The following is a 21,230-nucleotide window of genomic DNA, read 5'->3' on the forward strand; positions in this document are numbered from 1 at the left end:
ATTATTATTTAAAAAATGACTTATTTCTAATGGGTCTGTTTTACAGAATGAATGGAGTATCATTGAATTCAACGAACCCAGTCGTGTCGAGTTGACCATTTCAAGTCGCCTCAATTTTGGGGGGGGCAAAGTTTAAGGAGTTTATTCGTAACATTATTTCTTTAAAAGAAAGAAACAGAAGAGAGATAAAATTACAATATAAAAAATAAACAACAAATATTAGTTTTTTTTCAGTGTTTCCCCAAACCGAGCGGCTGCCCCCGCTCCCCTCTCTGAGGTGGTACGGTCCGTGGAGGAGTCTGACCGTGCTCACTCCGCTCAGCAACGCTTCATCTCCACCACTCACAGGCGAATTTGCTTGAGGTTTTATTTCCCCCTTTTTTGTCTTATTGTTTTCAAGGCAGCATATGCGCCCTAATTTCACAGCCTCGCCATCCGGTCCGGTCCATTAGAACAGCGCCGAGGGACATGGAGGGAGTCGGCAGCAACAGGAGCATGTCTTACAGTAGATGGAGCTACGACAGGTAACCGAGATTTACCTCCTTCAGCCACTGTACCTTAAGGACGCTCACTCATTATGTTAATGACTAGTTAGGCCGGGATTTTATACATAAAGAGCTCTTTTTATTTAATAGTTCTTGAATACAAAAAAGACTGTTGTGTTGTATCACCATCACATTAATTTTTCTGGCAAGTGTGTTGAATATTGACTCATGTTACCCTGAATATTATGACTATATATATACATTTGCCATTTAATATGGAAATGACATTTTTCTAGGATTTTTCTAAATGCCCAGTCTTTTCAAGTGCCTAGCCATTAAGTATAAATGTTGTTAAATACATCTCCTAAAGATAACCATATTTTTTTCCAAATTTCAAGCCTTAAAATGGATTGTTCCATGTTATTATGCACAACAGAGTTGATATATTCTAATGAACTGAACATTTTGTTGAATTTGTTGTATTAGGAGGTGATATTTACTAATATAAAAATCTATTCCAATCTAAAACATCTTCATAGGTCAAGATACATTTTAACATTTGACCCCTTGTTTTGTAGCAGCTTCACAATTATTGCATCCATTGAACTTGTCGGAGAGTTTCTGCTCGAATTTCTTTGCAGGATGTCAGAATAGCCTCCCCAGAGCTGCTTTATGAATGTGAATTGCCTCCCACCTTTAAAAATATTTTGCGTGATGATGCTCCAAAGGAGGATTGGGGCCACACCATCAGTTTATCTCTTTTTATGCCAATGTGGTATTCATTGTCATGCATGAAGATGATTTTGCTACAGAGAGAGCGGTTCTTCTTTTTGTACCGTGGAGGAAAGTGGTCAGTCAGAAACTCCACATACTTTTTAAGAGGTCATTTTCACACCTAAACTCTCTCTCTCTATGATTTACGGCCCAAACCATGACTCCACCACCTCCTTGCTGACATCACAGCCTTGTTTGGACATGGTGACCATCCACCAATCACCCACTACTCCATCCATCTAGACTGCCCAGGGTTACATGGCATGTATGTTTGAGCTCACTGTAGATCGATCTCAGTGATCCAAAGATCCTCGAGACACAATAACATTATCCATGAGTTTAAATGACAAACAAATAATTTAATCTTTTTGACACTTAAATACAATTGTCATAATACTTTGGAGCTCACTGTAGTTGTCATCCATCATTGCTGCTGCGTGTGGATGACATGCGATGCCTGACGGTGCTTTAGGTGGACCATTGATTATAGGAGGCCTCCTCTGATGAGGCTTCACCCAGCATTAATGTATGGAGGCTCTCTATCATTTGTATTCTGAATCTGTGCTTGGACCTCTCAGGAGACTGTCACTACAGAGCTCTGTGGTCTCTTTGCCTGGTAAAATGCAGAAGTGTTCTCTGCTTTATAAGGTACCCGAGTCTGTAACATTAAAGTACTATAGCTAGGATTTAAACACATGCTATTAAGTCACTGTGTATAGGATTTCTTAAAATTGTATTTATTTTTGCAGGATTTTTCAAACTTTCATGAAAAGTGTTATATAAACACAATTTAACTGGCAAAGCTTTTCTTGTTTCCGGCTGGTTTTGATTATTTATCTGTCTTCCTTGTTGACAAATATCAAAAAGACTTTTTTTTAACTTGAAAATCCACTTTCTCTGTCAAAAAAACAAGCTTCACATAAAATTAAGCCCTTTCCAAAAATCTTCTATCCCAGGGCTTTTTAATCTATTTGTCTTGCAGGGATTTTTACTGATGCAAACTTGTATGTAAAGTGTTGTATAATTTACAATTTGTCAAATTTTACTCATAAGGATTTTTTTAATTATTTGACATAAATGAAAAACTCAAATTTCTTGCCTGAAAATCAAGTTTTTGGTAAAATTGAAAAAAATAAATAAAAAATTTCCACCAAATTTGAATGCGTGGCTAAAATACATTTATACAGCGTGAATATGAACAACAGCTCTTCCTCTTTTTTGCTGTTAGAAGTGCTTTATTAAGCCTGTACATTTCATTTAAAATGTTTATTGTTATTATTTGGGGTTCAGTACATAATGTGATATAGAAAATCTTTATAGTCTTCCTACCTGAAATATTTTTATAGATTTTTGAGGGGGTAATAATCATGTTGTTGGATGGTAGATTATGGAGGGAAAAAACTAATTTACAAAACATTTGAAAATAAGAAGAGATTAAAACTTTCAGCATTTCAGAGTTTAGGTGGAAACATAATCCAGCCTCATCAGGTAAAGTCCCCTATACTTCGAATATATGTATGATGTATAAAAGCATCAAACACTTAGCTCCAATTAATAATTTAGCTTTCAAAATATAAGATTTCCTTGTTTTTTCCATAAAGACTTGTTGTTCCCTCACGATGCTGTCCTATAACAGAAATGTGTCGGTGGGTTGCATGCTTGTGTGTCATAGTCACACACAGTGTTGTGGCACCCACTGTGCAAACACTGTATCCAAGAGATGGAAGGCCAAGGTGGTGTGACAAGATACAATTGAGCGCCTCCGGTTCCTGACCTTTTTGTCTTGGATTTCTTTTTCGCACCCAGATATAAAGGTTAGCTGGAACTTCCTTCTGTTCATTGTGTCCTCTTAGCCAAATGCCGTTTAATCAGGTTCAGGAAAGAGGGAGTTTGTGGAACTCTGTTTCTCTGGTATCAGGCCTCGCTATGAGTTTAAAAAGTGTGTGGGTAAGACTGTGCAAGTACTTTTTTAATTAGAAACCTTTATTAAAGTTATGGAAAACTCACATTAAAATGAGCTCAACTCTCTTATTGGTTCTACGTATGTCTTTGCATTGAGGGCTTCCTACTTAATTTTTATATTGCCTGGGCAATATTTCTGCATCTTATTGTAGCCGTTCAACCTTTTTTGACTGAAAGGAGTGTGATATTGACCTTGGTTTATGGGCCACACTGAAGGACACTTCTGTTCTTCCAAGCTAAAGGATATATAAATCCGGCTCACCTGATTTATTACAGGACACACTCTGGCACTGTGATCCTTCCTTAACTCTTATTAGCTCTGCTCCTGTGCTGATGCTGTTTGGCTGAATGGCTGATGCTGTCGTGCATACTTTTTAATTTAATTGTGTGGGTTCAGATCTTTTTTTTTTTTTGCTTAGTCTCAGCTACTGCTCAGTGCGTTGTTGTGCTGCTCACTTGAAGCTGAGAACACAGAATATTCTGTGAATGGATCAATGGAAGACAGACTTGATATTCTCTTGACCTCTGCTTCCCTCCTCTGTGGTATGCATCTGTGAGGCACACAACTTTCTTATGCCGTGTGTGCTTCAGGATCTCTGCATTTGTAATGTGTGACTAACATCTCTGCAGACTTCCTAGATGTTAGTCACCCTCTGAAAAGAGCAGACAGGTTTCATCCTGCAGTTTTCGGCGTTATTGTTGCCACAGTTATCATCCTCTCCTCCTTTCAGAGAAAGACTAGGGGTGGATTTTCTCTTTATCGTTGTTGCAGTTCAGCTCGTCTGTCTTACCTCTACTTCTTCACAAGTAGCTGTGATGATGGGTTTATTTTCTCTTCTGACATCAGAGCATCTGTTCACAGTGAGTGTTAGTGTGTGGAATCTGTTCTAAACTAAATGCAGACATGTTTTGTCTACTAAAAGTATGTCTATTGTTTGCTGTTTTTATTGCTTATTACTATCAGTGGTAAGCTTTAGTAGGAAACTGCATATATACTGTATGTATATATATATATATATATATATATATATATATACATGCGTGTATACATGTGTATATTAGGGCCGGAAATTGATTAAAAAAATGTTACAAATTAATCGCCAACCGGGAAAAAATTAATTGCGATTCTTTTTTTTTTTTGTTACATTATTTTACTGCCCATTATTATCTAAAATTAATCATAATATGGAATCACACGTAAAATTGTACATTTAGAACGTTTATTTTTAACCCTTGGGAGCCTCAGCTACCAGAAATAAGAATTTCTCTCCTAATATCACTGCTGTCTATTTTACATTTTTCCTTGAATTTCGTTTTTTTTTTTCAGCTTTTTCTTTTTTCCTAAATTGTCTTTACTGTGTTTGTGAAAAATAATTAAAAAAACATTTTTTGGGAGAAGCTAGATGTTAATGGATTTCAGGTCATCTCGCCTGGAATCTGCACACAGGTGGAGGCGTGTCTGTCTACTCTGAACGGTGACAGGCGGGATTTTCGTGGTGAACCAAGGAGTTTTTGCAATTTTTAGACAACGCCGGTGCTCATTATTATAGAAAAATTAAAATAAAATAAAAAAATGATCCTTGTTGTTGGATTACTGATGGCAGACAGCTCCTTTCTGCTCCATCCACCTCTGCGGATCTTTCGCTCTGCGCTGCAGCCAAAAACTATGAATAAATGCCATATTATTTCTTAAATTTCATAAAATCTTAATCACAGAATATTAAAAAAGTTTGTGTTTATTTTAGACAGAGTTTTATTACGCTGTTCTCACAGTTGCACGACATGATGCCTGAGGGCGTTAATTTATATCAACACATTTATTCTGTTTCTATTAACTGTGTGTGTTAACACATCAACTTTCACAGTCCATATATATATATATATATGTAAACCTATGATGTGCGATATAAATGATCAATATTGCAATAACAATATAACAATATAAATATAAGATAAATTGTATAAAGCAACTAATATATAATTTCCGTTTCACTGCATCAGTTTAATTTGAATAAACTCAACAGAACTTAAATTATACTCTAAATGATCCACATCTACATAGGAGGCGAGTATCTAGCATGGAAAAGGTCCATCTGATTGATCAAATGCAATGTCTGTTTAATTTGTTTAATATGTCAAGCCGCCATAAGATTGTTTTTGGATGTATAAACATTTATGGTAGCCATTTATTGTAATTTTAAACAGTCTTTTTCCATACGTGTATTGCACAGGCTGATTTCGCGATGATGATAAATCTAATATATATGATCTTTTTTTCGTGGCAATCCTCGTTTTTAGCTTTTTATTGTTGTTTTAAATAAAATAATTCATTCCATAATTGATGAAAAGTCATTTTTTGTATATATTTTGCCATATCCTATTTTTCTATGTGAGAAACTTTTTTAACTCAAGCATTCATATGTACGAACAATTTAAATCGATTGTTTAACCTAATACATGTTTTTAGACCACATGAAAACTAAGTATGAAAACTTTAGGAAGCCTCAAGAGCAAAACTACATTTTGCTTTGTGCAATGTATTAGATACAATTATTAAATATAATAATCAAGTTTCAAATTAGATTTTTTGTACTGACAGTCCTCTTAAAACATATAAACACATTTAAAACTCTCTAAAAGTCTTCATCTTTTTAACAAAAGTTAATTACTTCAACTCATTACACGTTTGGTGTTTCGAACTTGCCAAATGTTTCAGAAAGGAGTTTTATTTCCATCCCTGTGTTAGAAGGACTGTTTTTCAGTGAGACTAACAGCGTCAGTCCGGCCCACTACACCAGCTGAACTGACAGCTGTGTCCAGAAAGAGTCACTGTCCGTCCTGCATGCAGCTATACCTAACAAATGTCTGGCTAACAGTCAGAGAGTAAAAACTGAAATCACAGAGCAAATCAAGTGAGACAAAGTGATTTCTAAATAAAAAATATGAGGCGTCCTTTTGTAGTATGATAGTCAGATACTTCAATATACATTTGATCTTGATCTCAACCACACCTAGGTATCTAGAGCTTGGAAAGTGCAGAAATATTTCAGCACAATTGAATAAAAGTGTGTAAAGCAACATATTCCATCATTTGGTGACATTTAGCACTACCCCCTTCATGCTATTGTTTTCATCTATCGATCTGATTTTGAGCTCTTGGTTTTCATAGTTCTGTTGTTGCTCTGCTGTTCATAGCTGAGCCCTCTGTCCACCAGTTTCTGTAGTAACCACAGGAAAAAAAAACAAAACACCTCACATCCATTTCTGCAGACTCACACCAACCTGGATCTTCTAATGACTAAAGCAATTTCTGCTTCTTGGTGAAACTTGAATTTTCTTACTTGAAAAATAAATTGAAATAATTTACAAAACAGAAAAAAGACTTAAAAAAGGAGGATTTGGCAAGCTTCCTCACCTTGCAGCTCGTAGATAAAGATGGACATCAGGTGCACAGATGCAAATGTCCATTTTTCTGAAATTTCCTTGTGTTCCTGCAAGCTGAGGAAGCTGTCCACACCGATGAAAGGCTTGAACTTGACATCTAAAAGTATCAGATGTGACGCGGTCCTCTGCTTGTGTTTGTGAGAAGCATGCACTCACACAAGATACTTACAAAATCAGGTCCTTAAAATCCGCAAATGTTTCCCTCTCTGATGAAAATCATGTTTTTTTTAGTTTTTGACATGGCATTTTTCTTATCAAATGTAATAAGAAATCATTTTGTTTTTGCATTTCTGAGTATTTGTCCTTTTAAATCGCTGTCAATCAAACTGTCGCAGAAAATCTGTTTGAATTAATGAGCAATTAATACGTCACGATTGCTCTGCTGCACATGCACTAAACCGCCGCCGCCGTTCACATTTCTGTGGTCAAATGAGCCGTCACTTAATTTTTTGTGTGAGTTTCATACAATACTCACGGTAGCAGGGCTGAGAACGCTGGAAAATACAAATTTGGAGGAAGTTCGGTCCACGAAGCTCTTCACTTCAGCGGAGCTGCTCAGCTCCAGAAGCCACGCCCCCTCAGAAGAGATTTTGGAAACAGAAGCTTCAGATCAACATGACTTTTTAAGACATTTAGGTTGTGGGATTTTGGTTAAAAACCTCATAAACATAATTATCATAATCATAATGTCATGGGGGCTTTAATGGATACATTGAAACATTTGTTTCTTACTAGCTTGAATTAGTGATATTTTCTAATTTTGCTTTATTCTTATATTGTTACAGGGAATTTCCTAAATATAAATTCCTTACCTTTTTTTTATTTATTTATCAAATTTTGTAAATGTCTAATCCTGTCTGGAAAACAATAGCTTTCTACCATCAGTAGTTTAGCCTGAATAGAAATGATTTATGGCAGCAGCTTTTTACGGTGTTCTGGGCTGGGAAATAACACAATCTCAGGATGTGCTGGCACTTATCTTGAAGAGTTATGAACCTGCTGTTTATTGTTTGGGGAGGGGGGCGGCTTTTTATCAGCTTGTGAGCACAAGAAAACATTCGTGTTTCTTCGATAATTATTGTTAGAAGACTAAAAAAGCAGAAACAGAAGAACAAATTCATAAATGACTGTTTTATTAAATGTAAACGCTTAAAAACATTTGCTGGCAACATGTTAATTTGAACTATCACAGCTAGTTGTATTATTATTTTTTTTCAGTATAAAAATGTGTTTAGCTATGTTAGTTCTATTATATTATTCTTATATGTTAAGAGAATGTCGAGTACAAGTCATGTTGAGTAATGTTATTTAAAAAAAACACAAAAAAATAAAAATGTTAAATTCATTATTTGTTGTTAATATATTTATTGCAGATTTTTCTTTTTAAATTAATTTTAAAAACGGTTTCAGTCAACATGGATATACAGAAATATTTACATAACCGACCAAAAGGACGAGAGGCTTCTTCCTGTAGAGGAATTAGAAGAAGAATCTAGAAAAAAAGCTGCTATTCTTTGTGTCCTTTTAGCACCTAAATGAGAGAAATCAGCTGCTCGGTTCATGATAAAGCCCATTAAACACCCCCGAGTGAAACCTAATGATTATCTAGCCTCGAGTGCCTTTGATGGCTCCGGGGTGAGAATGCAGCACTGATGATGCAGTGAAGAGATGTGGAGCTGATTACGTGGCGTCATTTCCCAAAACTAAAAAAAAAAGAAAGAGAAATGCTTATTTTACTTTATTTGACTGCATTTTATTTTTATTTCTCAAGTACACAATGCTGATGGTTTCTTTACATGCAACAACCGAGTGTGGGTGAGAATTTCCCTTCATAAATCCTGGTCAAACGGCTGTAGTACTTGTTGCCCTGTCGCTTTGAAGGCTTCGGTGTGTCATTAGCACAGGGGAGGTTGTTTGCTCACGTTTGCATCAAAGCGGATTGGTGCTGAAGTGGCTTCAGAGCCGCAGGACTGTTGTTGGAACTGATATGTGGAGCAGTAGGGGAAAAAATCATAAAAATATGCGAATGTGCAATCAGATCATGAATGAGGGTGTACTTTCTGGAAGAAGTAAAGTGTAAAAAACAAATTATGGGTCTGTTTCAACTCTATTTATGCAATAAACTACAAGTACCTTTTAAAGTAAATACATTTATCTAAAATCTGTTGTGTCTTTTATGGATTTTGTTGTACTATTTTTCTTCTTCTATTTTTATTTTGTTAATTTTTTGGGCGTTTTTGATGTTTTAAGTTCCTTCTAATTCAAAATGCAGTATCTTTTTTCCATTTTGTGCTAAATCTACGACTAATGGCACCTTTTAATTGTTCTGAATTAATTACCCCAGCAATAACGACCATCCATCCATCCATTTTCCTGACCGCTTTTTCCCTTTCGGGGTCGCGGGGTGCCGGAGCCTATCCCGGCTACTGAAGGGCGAAGGCGGGGTACACCCTGGACAGGTCGCCAGTTTGTCACAGGGCCTCAATCACACACACATTCACTCTCACATTCACACCTAGGGGCAATTTAGAGTCACCAATCAGCCTATGAAGCATGTTTTTGGACGGTGGGAGGAAGCCGGAGTCCCCGGTGAAAACCCACGCATGCACGGGGAGAACATGCAAACTCCACACAGAAAGGTCCCAGCCGGGATTCGAACCGGGGCCTTCTCGCTGTGAGGCAAGAGCGCTAACCACTGCGCCACCGTGCAGCCCCCAGCAATAACGTTTTTTTTTATTTTTGTTTTTTTTAGTTTCTGGACATTAGCATGATTGCATTGCAGTTTTGTCATTCATTCTCACAAGGAGTTATCTTATATTTTGCATCACTTTTTTTGTGCTGAAGCTTTTTACAGTTTTTAAAACACACTTTTTTTTTTAAATAGCTGAAGTGACAGTCCAGTCCTGGTTTCAGTCCCTCTTTGGAGCTTCAAAAACTCATTGTCCAAGAGAATCAGGCCTTCTCACTGTTAGGGTAAAAGCGCTAACCACTGCATGAAAATGTCATTATTTGTAATGACACAAATAGAGTTATCAAAGTAAGACACAGCTATCTGGCCTCTAAAAATATCTGTCAAATTCATAAATCCCCAGATATTGAAATTACATTTTTATTTTAGTAAGTAAAAATTATCTTTTTGACAGAAGACTAATTAGAAATTTGAATTTTTGCTGATGGGTCAATATTTTCAAAGACGGCCAAGTCAATGCCTTTATAGAACTGCAAACATCATTTTTTTTTTTTGTCTCAGATTGTAAAAACATGAATATTTTGAATTCCATCCATCCATCCATACATGGAACCTTTTTGGTGTCACGGGGATGCTGGAGCCTATCCCAGCTACTGTTATGCACCCTGGGTAGGTTCTATCCAAGGACCACACACTCACTCTCCCTCTCAAACCTTTAGACAATCTAGAGTGATTATTATTATTAAACAATATTTTTAATTATTCATAATAATTAATTCATAATAAGCAATTATTATGAAGTTATTATTGTTCTTATGAAGCCTCTTTTGGACTGTGGGAGTTCTCTGAGAAAACCCACACCTGCATGGGTAGAACATGCAAACTTCACCCAAAAAGTCCCATCTCGGATTTGAACCCGTGCTCTCTTGCTGAGGTGAGCGTGTTAACCACCAACTAACAAGATAAGAAATCCCAAACAAATTAGTGTTTGAAACTGACCAATCTTGTAAAACACAAACATCTCAACACTTTAAACATTATTTTTACTTTTTTAATGGTCCAAAGGTTCACTTCCTATTACCTTCTTTTTTATGTTCTATATGTTGTGTCAGAGAAAATCCTCCACCCATTTTCCTGACTCTCTTTATCTCTTTTGGGTTTAAAGGGTTGCTGGAGCCTGTCCTTATTACTAGTGGGGCATCACAGTACATACAGGGGTATACAGTCTGTCACAGGGCACACAATCATTCCCACACACACACATGCACACCTAGAAACCCTTTTAGAGTAACCAATCAACCTATGAAGCATGTTTTTGGAATGTTGGAGGAACAGAAAATCATTTTGAAGCGAAACATTTTTCTGATAATTTTTTATTTTTTTTTGGTTACTGTGAATGATTAAAGTTGAGAACAGCTGCTACTGTTTGCTCGGAAAGTCCTTCACATTTGTCTGCATGACCCTGTCAGCCTGAATATGTCCCTTTTTTAAAATAAGTGTTTCTGAGAATAGTCTTTTTCTCTCCTGAATAGAAACATCTAGTTTTCTGGAGCACCAGAACATTGCCTCTTTATTGATGTTTTCTTTTTGGCAACTTAGGTTTCAAGATTATTTGTAAAAACTGGACAAAAATGAAGAATGGTGTGTTTGACTGGGCTACGATGTGTTTTTCCTTTTGTTTGTTTCGAGTAGCTCCACATTATTATTTAAAGTCGTAAAACTGTATTTGTTTTCCTCCAGAGAAAATGAAGGAAAAAAAGATGGAAGTGCCAGAAAACAGCAGATTTGAAAGGAGTCTGAACATGTCAGGGATGCAGAGGAGCTGAGCTTGTGATCACAGCAGACGCAGCACCTCAGCATCACACATGAGGAATCACAGGATCACATGATCATGTGAGAAAAGGTTCAGTCATAACCTTCCCTCATTCTTCCTTTTTCTCAATAAATTACTAATCAGGCTTTTTTCCTGGAAAAAAGCAACAAAAAACGTCTTCTTTCTCTCATAATTTGCTGCTGGTTTATATGAAACACATCAAGCAAAGCTATTGCTGACGTACATCGCCCCCCTGTGTCCAAACAGCATCACTGCATCTACCTGTGTTCTCTCACTGCTGCTCTCTGCTGGTCGATGGAAGGAACCGCACTTGAACTGACTTCCGTGATGGCTAAAGCCCATGCAGGCACAGCTTGATACTGATTAATCAAAGTCGTGGTAATTGAGAAGATGGCAAAGCATTTTCATTTTCACATGTGCATGCTTCCAAATTTAGAAATCTTGGTCAATTGGTCTACAAAGAGCTGTTCCTCGATAATTAGTCTCAGCCGTTGCCATGGACACAGGAGTGAACCGGCAGAGGAGGCGGTGCGACATGCTTCTTCTCAAAGATGCTGACTTAGAAGGAGTGTTGGACAACCAGCAGCTCTCCCTCCATCTGCTTTGCTTATGTACACAGAATTAAACACAGTTATTAAGAAGCAGACGATCAGGTTGGTTTTTCAAAATAAATGTTCTTGAACGTGATTTTATTTAAACTTTTATAACTATATTTTAGCTGCTTTATCTTATTACAGGAAGGTTTATAAAGTAGGGGATGAATCTGTCCGTTTGGCACCAGAACAGTGAGTCTGAGTGAGGTATCACTAACGTTTGGGAACAAGTTGCTTGGAAACGATGAGTCACATCAGAAATACAATGCTCTAAAGATCAATATAAGAGATGCTGCACAGCATCATCCATAATGACGGCGTCATTTAACATCTTTTTGTGTGGCCTGAGGATGATGTCAGCTCGTTTGGACTCTTGTTTTAGCCAAGCATTTATCATCACATAAGGATGATGTACTTGGTAGTAAAGCCCAAAAGAATTGACAGAAAGTTATTTTTCTTTTTTTTGGAACGTAAGTCAAATCCGAATTCTTCCCCTACCCCTCCAGTTGTAGGGGCTCTTCAAGTGGTCCAAAATTGTTTTTTTTTAAGGGGAAACCCTCGCAGAGGGGGGCTCTGCATGCTTCCTCTGTGAGGGTGGCGAGCTACTTGGGTGTTCCCTGAAACACAGTAGTTTACATTTAAATGTAAGAAATGACTCCTTGTTTTAGTATTTCCTTTTTAAAGTTATAAAACCAATGTTGTTACGTATTTCCGAGCGCTAGCAACATCACGCTAGCGTAGCTGACCGGCGACTATTGATGATATCATCAAGTGGGAGTGACATCAAAATTTAAAGATATTATTTTTCCATAACTCTCCTTTCAAAGGGGTAAATATAGGGGGAGGGGAATAATTTGGATTCGACCTAAGATTTTTTTTTTAAACCCTTTGATCAAACCCACAAAAAAGTACATCATCACTTTTTTATGAGATACAGATACTATAAGTTATTACACATTGTGTGATTTGATTTTTGGTCACAACAATTGTAGTTTAAGATGCAAAAATATTGATGGGAAAAAAAGCACCTTATTTACAAACTGTCTCAAATTTGATCAACAGTTCAGTTTCAGCCCGGTGCAACTGTATTATAAAGATTTAACTATAAACAAAGTTAGCATTGTTTTAATACAGCTAGTAGTTATTTAAAATAAAAGACTAACAATAGATGAGTTAATCTCACCTTAAAGGTTTGGAAATGTGTTACACTTTTTTCCCGCCAAAAGTGTTTTGGAGATTTCATGGAAGCAGCCATTTTGAAATGAGCAGGAAAAGCCCCTCTACTGCCCCTAATGGAATGATGATGAACTACAGGACAGAAAACATGGAGAAAGTTTTAACAAATTGTTTTTTTAAGGAAAGATTGGATCATGCAAATGAGATAGGGGTCTCAGAAATGTGTGTATCAAATATGATTTTATGATGAGTTTAAGGGGTTCAGTAAAGAAAAAAAGTATTGATTTAACTTTAAAACCTGGGCTTAAAAGCTAAATGCATCTTTATTCATAAGCACAAAGGAGAAATGCAGAAGGTGACTCATTCTTCCATTCTGGAGTTTGTCCATGTTTGCCTGTTGGTCTTGGAATGAAAAACTCTGCCACAACTTACACCTTACGACTTCTGTTTTGGGTTCTCGAGATTCTGTTTCCAGCATTTGAGTGTAATTCACCAGAAATATGGTACTACCTTCAAAGTTGGTATCAGTTTGTGTCTTTTCTTTGTTTGGAAAATTAGACCAAATTCTATTTAATTACTGCTAGAATCATCTGGGGATTTATTAGTGGATAAACAGGAATTTCTTTATGTAAATCCCAAAGCTAGGATAAGAAAGGGGGGAGAGAGCTGAACTTTGGTGTATTTGCAAGCAGTCCATCTGGTTTTCTCAGTGGGACACAGTTCCATCCAGCGTGACATTTTCTAATCCAAATCATGTTTTATGCATGCGACCCTCTGAGCAGTCACATACAGGGCCCAATGTTGATTCAAGAGCCGCTCCAGTGTATCTGTGAGTCCACTATTTATAATCCTGTGACTGTTGGTTTAACACTGCAAGAAGAGGTAGCCTAAAACACAAGAACAGAAAATGAATCTTAAGAAAGTCACTGGAAAGTAGTAATATCTGTTCATGCAGCAAGTAGTCTGTACCCTAAAAGAAATGTTACAATGAGATATCAAGATGTAGAAACAAGGAGTTCAAACAAGCATTAAAAATTAGAAAAATTGTTAGGAACTGGTGGGAGAGGACACAAAAATGCAGGAAACCAGACTTGGCGACAGGAAAATGAAACATTTAATAAATTAACCAAAACATGACAAAATCCCTGCTAGAAACAAAACTGGGCTGACAAGGAGGAACTGACACTTTAACGGGCTGGGGGCAATTAAGTGAACTTAAGACAGCTGTGGATCACGACAAACCTGAAACTGATGTGACTGACGAGGGAAACGTAGACCACATATAACAATAAATATAACAAAATCCTAACTAAACTACAGAATCCTCACAAAAATAAGCTAAAAAATATTAACTGTTAGAGTACTGTTAATGTAATAAACAAAACTATGAACAAAATGAGAATACAATCTTAGTACATGTTGTCCCATCTTTTTAAATCCTCATAAAATCTAAAACGAGCATTTATTTTTATTATTCGTTCATTCACGGTGGCGCAGTGGTTAGCACTCTTATCTCACAGCACACCAGTTCAAATCCCGGCTGGGGGACCTGAAACAGAACCACCAACTGGGGACCCCTCTGTGTGGAGTTTGCATGTTCTCCCCGTGCATGCGTGGGTTTTCTCCGGGGACTCCAGCTTCCTCCCACCGTCCAAAACCAAAAGACAGACCACCGACCTGTTCAGGATGTACTCTGCCTTCGCCCATCAGTAGCCGGTTAGGGACAAGCAGCCAAGAAGATGAATAAATTATTATTATTAAAAAATAAATGCTAGTCCAACTCGTCAACATTTACTGAAATTTAAAATAACCTGGAGTTGATCAAAAAATTACAGCAAAATTAAAATGTATTTGAGTCCTAAATCAAGTTTTTCTATTTATTTGAAAATATGCAGCAAATTATTTAGACTCATTTAATAATAATTTCCTTATTTCTAGCTATTTGCTCCTAATGAGACAAATATTTCTCGATTTTGTTTTCATTTTCAGAAAATGTTTTTCAAAGCAAAGATAAGTAACTTAAAATTTGTAAAAAAAAATATCTTGAATGTCTAAAAACAAAGTTTTAAATAAATCTAGAAAATGTGAAAAAAAAAACTCAAAAATTGAATAAAAAAAGCTGTAAATATAAAAATTGCCAATTGAAAAATAATTTATTGGTAACAGCTGCTTTTTTAACATTTAATTTTTTATCTTTTGCTGTCTTCGCTTTCAGTCCTCATTTTATAGTTTCAATGCTGAATTTTCGCTTCTGAGCTGCACTTAATTTTACAGAAAATGAGAATTGAAACTTTTTTAACTTAAAGTTTTCAGTATTTTTTTTTCAAGTTTTCAAGATTTATTTCAAGTTTTCTGTATTTTTTTCAAATTTACAAAACATTTTTTTCAAATTTGTCTTGTTTTCAAATTTTCTATTTTTTTTCAGTTACAATTTCTATTTTTCAAGTTTTCTATCTGTTTTTTTTTTTTTGTTCACTTTAAGCTGATCCTGATTTGACCCCATAAACATGTTCGTTAAATGCACTGAAGCTGTTTTTTGTTCGAAGTCATGACACTCTGCTCTTAAATAAATGTAACAAATGTGGGCGTTATAACTTAAAATGTGTTACCCATCTCATGCACTACAAGGAATACAATGTAACTTTTCTTTAAATGTTTCACTAATCTACAAATCTGGAGGGGATAAAGCATTTCCAGCAGCCAAGATGGACTGAAAACAGTACGAAAAGCAGCTGCCACAGTCAAACCTGCTTGAATCTTTTTAAACCTTTAGCTCTGTAACACATCTAAAAGGACTTATTAACAAGATGCCACACCATCAGGTATCCCCGTTCATGATTCATTCCACAATATCTGTGTGTGTGCGCTGGGCTTTGTTCACTTATACCAACATTACTAACATTGGCTCTGTGTCAGCGGCTCTGAAGTGCAGCAGTTCCTGTGAGTGACGATGTGACGCAACACGATTGAAGTCAGTGACTCACCTCTAAGCTGTTCCCTAACTGCCTCCTTCAGATTTCTTATTTTACTGTCGGGCGCGTCACAGTGGTCTCCGAATGCAGCTGAAATAAAAAGAACTAAAGCAATGAACACGCTGGTGCTTGGATCACAGAGGAGTGATGTCAGCTTCTGCTTCCAGTGATGTAATCCGGTCTATAACTAACAGGAGGGAGCAGTTACGATTTTTAAAAGGAAAAAATATGTTTTTTTTCTTATATGTGCTTGTAGCTACTGGGCAAAATCAGCAAAAGTATTGAGCTAGAATCATACAAATAAAAGTTGTTTTTTATTCTGACTGCTTTTTCGGAAAAGCATTTATTTTCTTGCAAATCTGTTGCATCTGTGTGAGAAAGACCTTTTGAATGCTATAAACTCTTCCAAACACTAGTGCAGACAAAGGGAAATGCCAGTCACCAGCCATTATGTCATGCACAGCGCATTAGTTTGCTGTGTTATTAGACCCGTGTGCTCCACAGCTGCTTTCCCCTCATTGTGCCTAAGACAAGCAGACACAAGCCAGATATCCATTTCCCCCTTCAATGTCCACTCTGTGCCAGAGGCATTATTGGGATCTCTGCAAATGCTGGCCCCCTGCTGCTGCTGATGGGGTAAAAAAAAAAAAGAAAACCTCTTGAGTGCAACAGTTTAAAAAAAAAAAAAAAATCTTCTGTGGAACAAAATGCAGAGCATCTTATGCTGTTCATGAGTGTGGTGTCCGTAAAAGCCAAGGAAGAAAGAAATCCGCCTCCCACCCACTTCTAAGTCTCTCGTGACCAAAGGCAAACTTCAAAGTCCTCAGCTCAGCATAAATTATTAAAGAGGGTGCTGCGCTTACACCTGTTCCTCAGAGGAGCGGCTTGTTACGAATCCGGCTTTCATCGTGCCTTTTAAATAAAAAAAAGATTATAGTGTCATCTAAAAAATCCTGTATTCGTTTAAAGAAATGTATTTTCATTTTTTTTAATCACATACTATTGTGTCTTCTAAAACATCCATGACGTCATGGGATACAGCTGTGGGATTATTAGGCAGTGGGTTTTCTTTTATAGGTCGCACCACATCAACAGAGGCTGTTACAGCAGCTCCGCCTGCAACGTGTCACATCTTCACGTGACGTGCAGTCCACCCACATTTCAGCAGCGCAGGATTTTAAAGACCCACACCCAGGAAAATCCATTTTCTAACATGTTCTTCCAGCATTTCTCTCATGATGGAGTACAAATATATAAAAAATAAGTTTAAAACTGAATTTTTCCTCGTCTGAGCTAACATCTGGCTCAAATTTCTGATGAACTACTGCTACTCTGCTGAAACTATTTCCTAGAAACGACATAAGTTATTGATTTTACTTAAAACTTTTAAAAGTTTGGGCTTCATTAGCTAAAAGTTTTTACTTGAAAGTCAAATTCTTGGTTCAGAGAAAGATATTTTTCTTTAATTCATAAAAATTGGGCCATTAGTTTATAAAGTATTCCATTTTATTTCCTATGATGATCTTCTCTGTACTCAAGAGTTGAATATTTTTTGTAATTTAATAAAAACATTTTTTTTATATGGAATCATTACACATTATTTCTGATGATGTGATGATTATGACCTAAAGATAATAAAAAAAATCTAAAACTTTAAAAAATGTGAATATCTCAGAAATTGTGAAAATCTCAATTAAATCTAATTTTTGACTTTTGAAAAGTATTTTTTAATTTCCTTGAATTTAGTACTGGTTGAGGCTCCTTTAACATGATGTGCATCGTTAGCATGGAGGTCATCGCCTACATAGGTGTAATGGAAGCCCTCAGATCATCTGCATTGTCACTTCCTCTTTACTATAGATTCTCTTCAAGGGTACGGTCAGGTGAGTTTTCCAGCCAATCAAGCACAGTAACAACAATGTTATTGGACTAGCTTTTGAAAGTATACAGCTATGAAATAAAACCTGAATTTCCATACAGCTTGTTGGTAAAGTACAGCATGAAGTTCTCCAGAAATTATTGGGTTCATTGACTGTGAACTTTAGAAAACTCAGTGAACCTACATTTCTCTGGAAGCTTCTTCTGATACCATGATGTCTTAGTGAATACATTTACTTTATCTAAACAAAACTTTATAGGCCATGTCTAGTATTCATTTGTGTGTGGTGGCTTGACTCTAACCTCTGCTCACAACAGGTCATGTTCCCCTAAATTCTTTAATGATCACTTCTCATATTTTTCTTCCTCTCCGTTTTCTATTGATATTCTTGGATACAGCAGTCTGAACAACCAGCAGGGACCATTTGTTGCTTTCTGTCTTTGTAAATGATATCCATGACCTCTGCTTTGTCAAGCCAGCAGTCTTCCCCATGATTGTAAAGCCTACTGACCTGGATTGAAAGAGACCACTCAGAGAATAAGAAGTCTAAAGGTGTTTTGGTTCACCATAAGTTTTCAACATCCATTTTTTTTACTTTGAATTTTCCAAAATATAGATTTATGGGTTTCTATCCATCAATATTCAAAATTGCAAGAAGAAAAGTTAAGTCTATGTGAAGGAATTTAATAAAAATATCCCTTGTTTGATTGACTGCCGAATATATACATATATATATATATATATATATATATATATATATATATATATATATATATATATATATATATTTGCTATCTAATTTTTTTTTATATACTGTACATGTAGTCCAATGGGAATGAAGTTTAAAAAGACCCAAATTTTCTGCATTAATGGATGCAATGGATTATAAGGTGAACCGTAATGAATGATTAATTTTTGAACTTAAAAACCCATTCAGAATTATCATGTTCTTGTAGCATTTTTCTGATGATGGAGGACATATATAAAATAAATTAACATTAAAATGCATTTCAGAGCCTTTATTTATTCTAATTGTGATGAATTTGGAGCAGATGAAAAAGTTTGAAAAAGTTCTCGGTTGTGATGCAGAAACTGAAATGGGCAAGCTAAAGTCTCTGTGCTCCGCTCCATTCTGATGCATCCACGGGCAGACAAATATATATATTAACATCATTTTCTTTGTCTGGGCTGCCTTCTGGCTCAAAGCGGTTGGATACCTCCACTATTTTTGATGAATCACTAAAAGTTTGGGGTTGTGAGGGGCTGTAAGCTAGCAGGAGAGAGTGTAAAGAAAGGGATGGTGGGATATCAGTCAAGGCTTATTTTCATGCCAAAAGTTTCACCCTTAACTTAATCCTGTCATATATGAAGCTTACCAAACTATAAGGTGCATTAAGCGACACAGAGGAGTGAGAGATAAGACTGTCAGTCAGTCAGACTTTATTTACTGTGTTCACAACAACTTTAGAAGTTGTTTGTAATACGCGACACGTTAGCCGTGGTGGAAGCTTTAGCCATATTGGCCATGTTAGCTTATTTACAATATTTATCCCTCCCAATACTTAACAAACGACAGACTGATACCACTAAAACAATAAATTACTGTGAGTACTCTAACTCTCAACCTTGTTAATAGTATTAAAAAAAACCACACACACTCATGGTCCTACGCAGCTACACATTAGCTACGTTAGCTGCGTTAGCGTATCTACTATAACACCCAACAAAACATTTTGACAGAGTGCTATGGACCTCAAAACGCTTTGATACCAGTAAAAGGCATTCTGAATTGCACATTGTCCTTTTTTTTGAAAAAAAAAATAATGATAATAATAATAATAAGGCTTTAAATTGCACCTTATATACAGTAATAATTTTCCTTATCAAGCTACACATCCTGCAATGTTTTTTTTAACCCCTAATGTAAAACACTTGCTGGTTTTACACAATACGCTTTTATAGCTTTTTATTTTTATTTCTACATTTGCAAATTACACGTGTTTGCTGTCATGTAGTCAATAGTTGAGGTAGGACGCTCGGGTGTTTTAAATCCTGCGCTTTAGGGCCATCCTGGATGCTGCATTACACCTTCACCATGTGGGCGAATGTCTGATGTGATCGGCTCATGACACAGAGGATGCTTTGACCTTGGGAGAATGAACTTCACAGCGTATTCCTCAGCACAAGACAAACGAGCGCGTGCGCCCACACCTGCACGCTTCTGTTGAGGTCTATAAAAATGATGTGGAACAAAAAAAAAAAAAAAGGGAAAGGAAAGGATGAAAATGTGGCTGCAGGTTTTTAGTTTTGTTCCAAAGCGGACAGCCGGCTTTCACTGTCATCCATTATTAATGCACTTTCGGGATGGCGGCAGGTGATACCCACAGGTGATTAGTTACAAGGAAGCCGCCTGCTTTAACTGCCTATAGATGGACTCCTGAATCACCCCCAGAGCACAGTGAGCGATGTGTGTTTGTGCGCTGACAGTGAGGGGCGGCGAATGGAGGGCGGAAGCAGATGTGTGAGAGAGGTTCAGAGCGGTGGGTGCTATCACAGAGTGCCTTTGTCTGTTTCTAGAGAGCGTTGAATTAAAGGCTTTTAGCACGAGTGTGCGCGCTCAAATGCTAATGCCACTTCGGAAAGAATAAATAAATGATGGCCCAGAGAAAACACATCGGATTCCCTGCTTGACATGGATGGTGTGCAAGGCAGATTCCGGGGGGCAGACAGAGAGGGTGGGTGCACGAGGATCATAATTGGACGTCACAATCCCCTAATAATGTCAAAAAGGCGAAGCAAAGGGCGTTCGCTTCATCTTCTGTTGCTGCAGGTTTGGTTGCCCCTGCTGCTGCAGGTGACGCTGCACGAGACGTAACGGGGAAGAGATTAGCCGAAGAGGTACAGAGCTGGACTTGGATGGAGAATAAGGAAGAGGAGGAGGGGGGATTTAAAGGGAAACACACGGAGGGAGATTCAGACAGAGCCTACAGAGTTAGAGTGAGGGAAGGAAGCCAGCACAGAGAAGGAGCAGAGGCGGCGGATGGCAGAAGAGGAGAAGAGGAGAGGCATTGACTGAAAGCTTTACACATGGAAGGGAAGAAAACCGCTATTTCACGTGCTCAGTGTGCAGGACTGAAGTGTGTGGTTGTCTGTGTAGACTGCTAGTCGTTACAGTTTGAGGATATACAAGGGGAGCTTGAGAAGACACGGCTGTGTGCAGAGGATGAAGAGGCGATGTGGGCTCTGTGGCTGTAATCGCCATCCTCAGACTCCGTAGCCACTTGTGCTGGTGCTGTTGCAGGCCGTCAGCCTCTCAGTGGGGCAGCCGATATAGAAATGAGCTCCAAGCACTCCTCCGACTGGATCCCCTACAGGTACTGTACCCCCCCCATCCTGAGAGCACAGGCGCCGCATGCATATCC

The 21,230-nt window shown here is 37.3% G+C and overlaps 2 protein-coding genes across 5 annotated transcripts in view; one reads left to right on the forward strand and one right to left on the reverse strand.

The window, feature by feature from the left end:
* The window catches only part of LOC112160607 (piggyBac transposable element-derived protein 4-like), a 2,401-nt gene extending 2,302 nt beyond the window's left edge, over nucleotides 1–99 (reverse strand). Inside the window, exon 1 of the mRNA XM_024295252.2 lies at nucleotides 78–99. Coding sequence (XP_024151020.1) covers nucleotides 78–99 — 22 coding nt within the window. The remainder of the gene's footprint in view (nucleotides 1–77) is intronic.
* A 165-nt stretch (nucleotides 100–264) lies between these two features.
* The window catches only part of tub (TUB bipartite transcription factor), a 46,356-nt gene continuing 25,390 nt past the window's right edge, over nucleotides 265–21,230 (forward strand). For 2 of the 4 annotated variants that reach the window (XM_024296005.2, XM_024296006.2), the window contains exon 1: nucleotides 265–524. In XM_024296005.2, the coding sequence (XP_024151773.1) occupies nucleotides 469–524 (56 nt within the window). In that variant the 5' untranslated portion in view covers nucleotides 265–468. Of the gene's footprint in view, nucleotides 525–19,094; nucleotides 21,183–21,230 lie in introns of those variants that run through there. The other 2 variants (XM_024296007.2, XM_024296008.2) reach the window with 2 other exon arrangements.

Source organism: Oryzias melastigma, linkage group LG3 (assembly GCF_002922805.2).
Source record: "Oryzias melastigma strain HK-1 linkage group LG3, ASM292280v2, whole genome shotgun sequence".
NCBI classification, from domain to species: domain Eukaryota; kingdom Metazoa; phylum Chordata; class Actinopteri; order Beloniformes; family Adrianichthyidae; genus Oryzias; species Oryzias melastigma.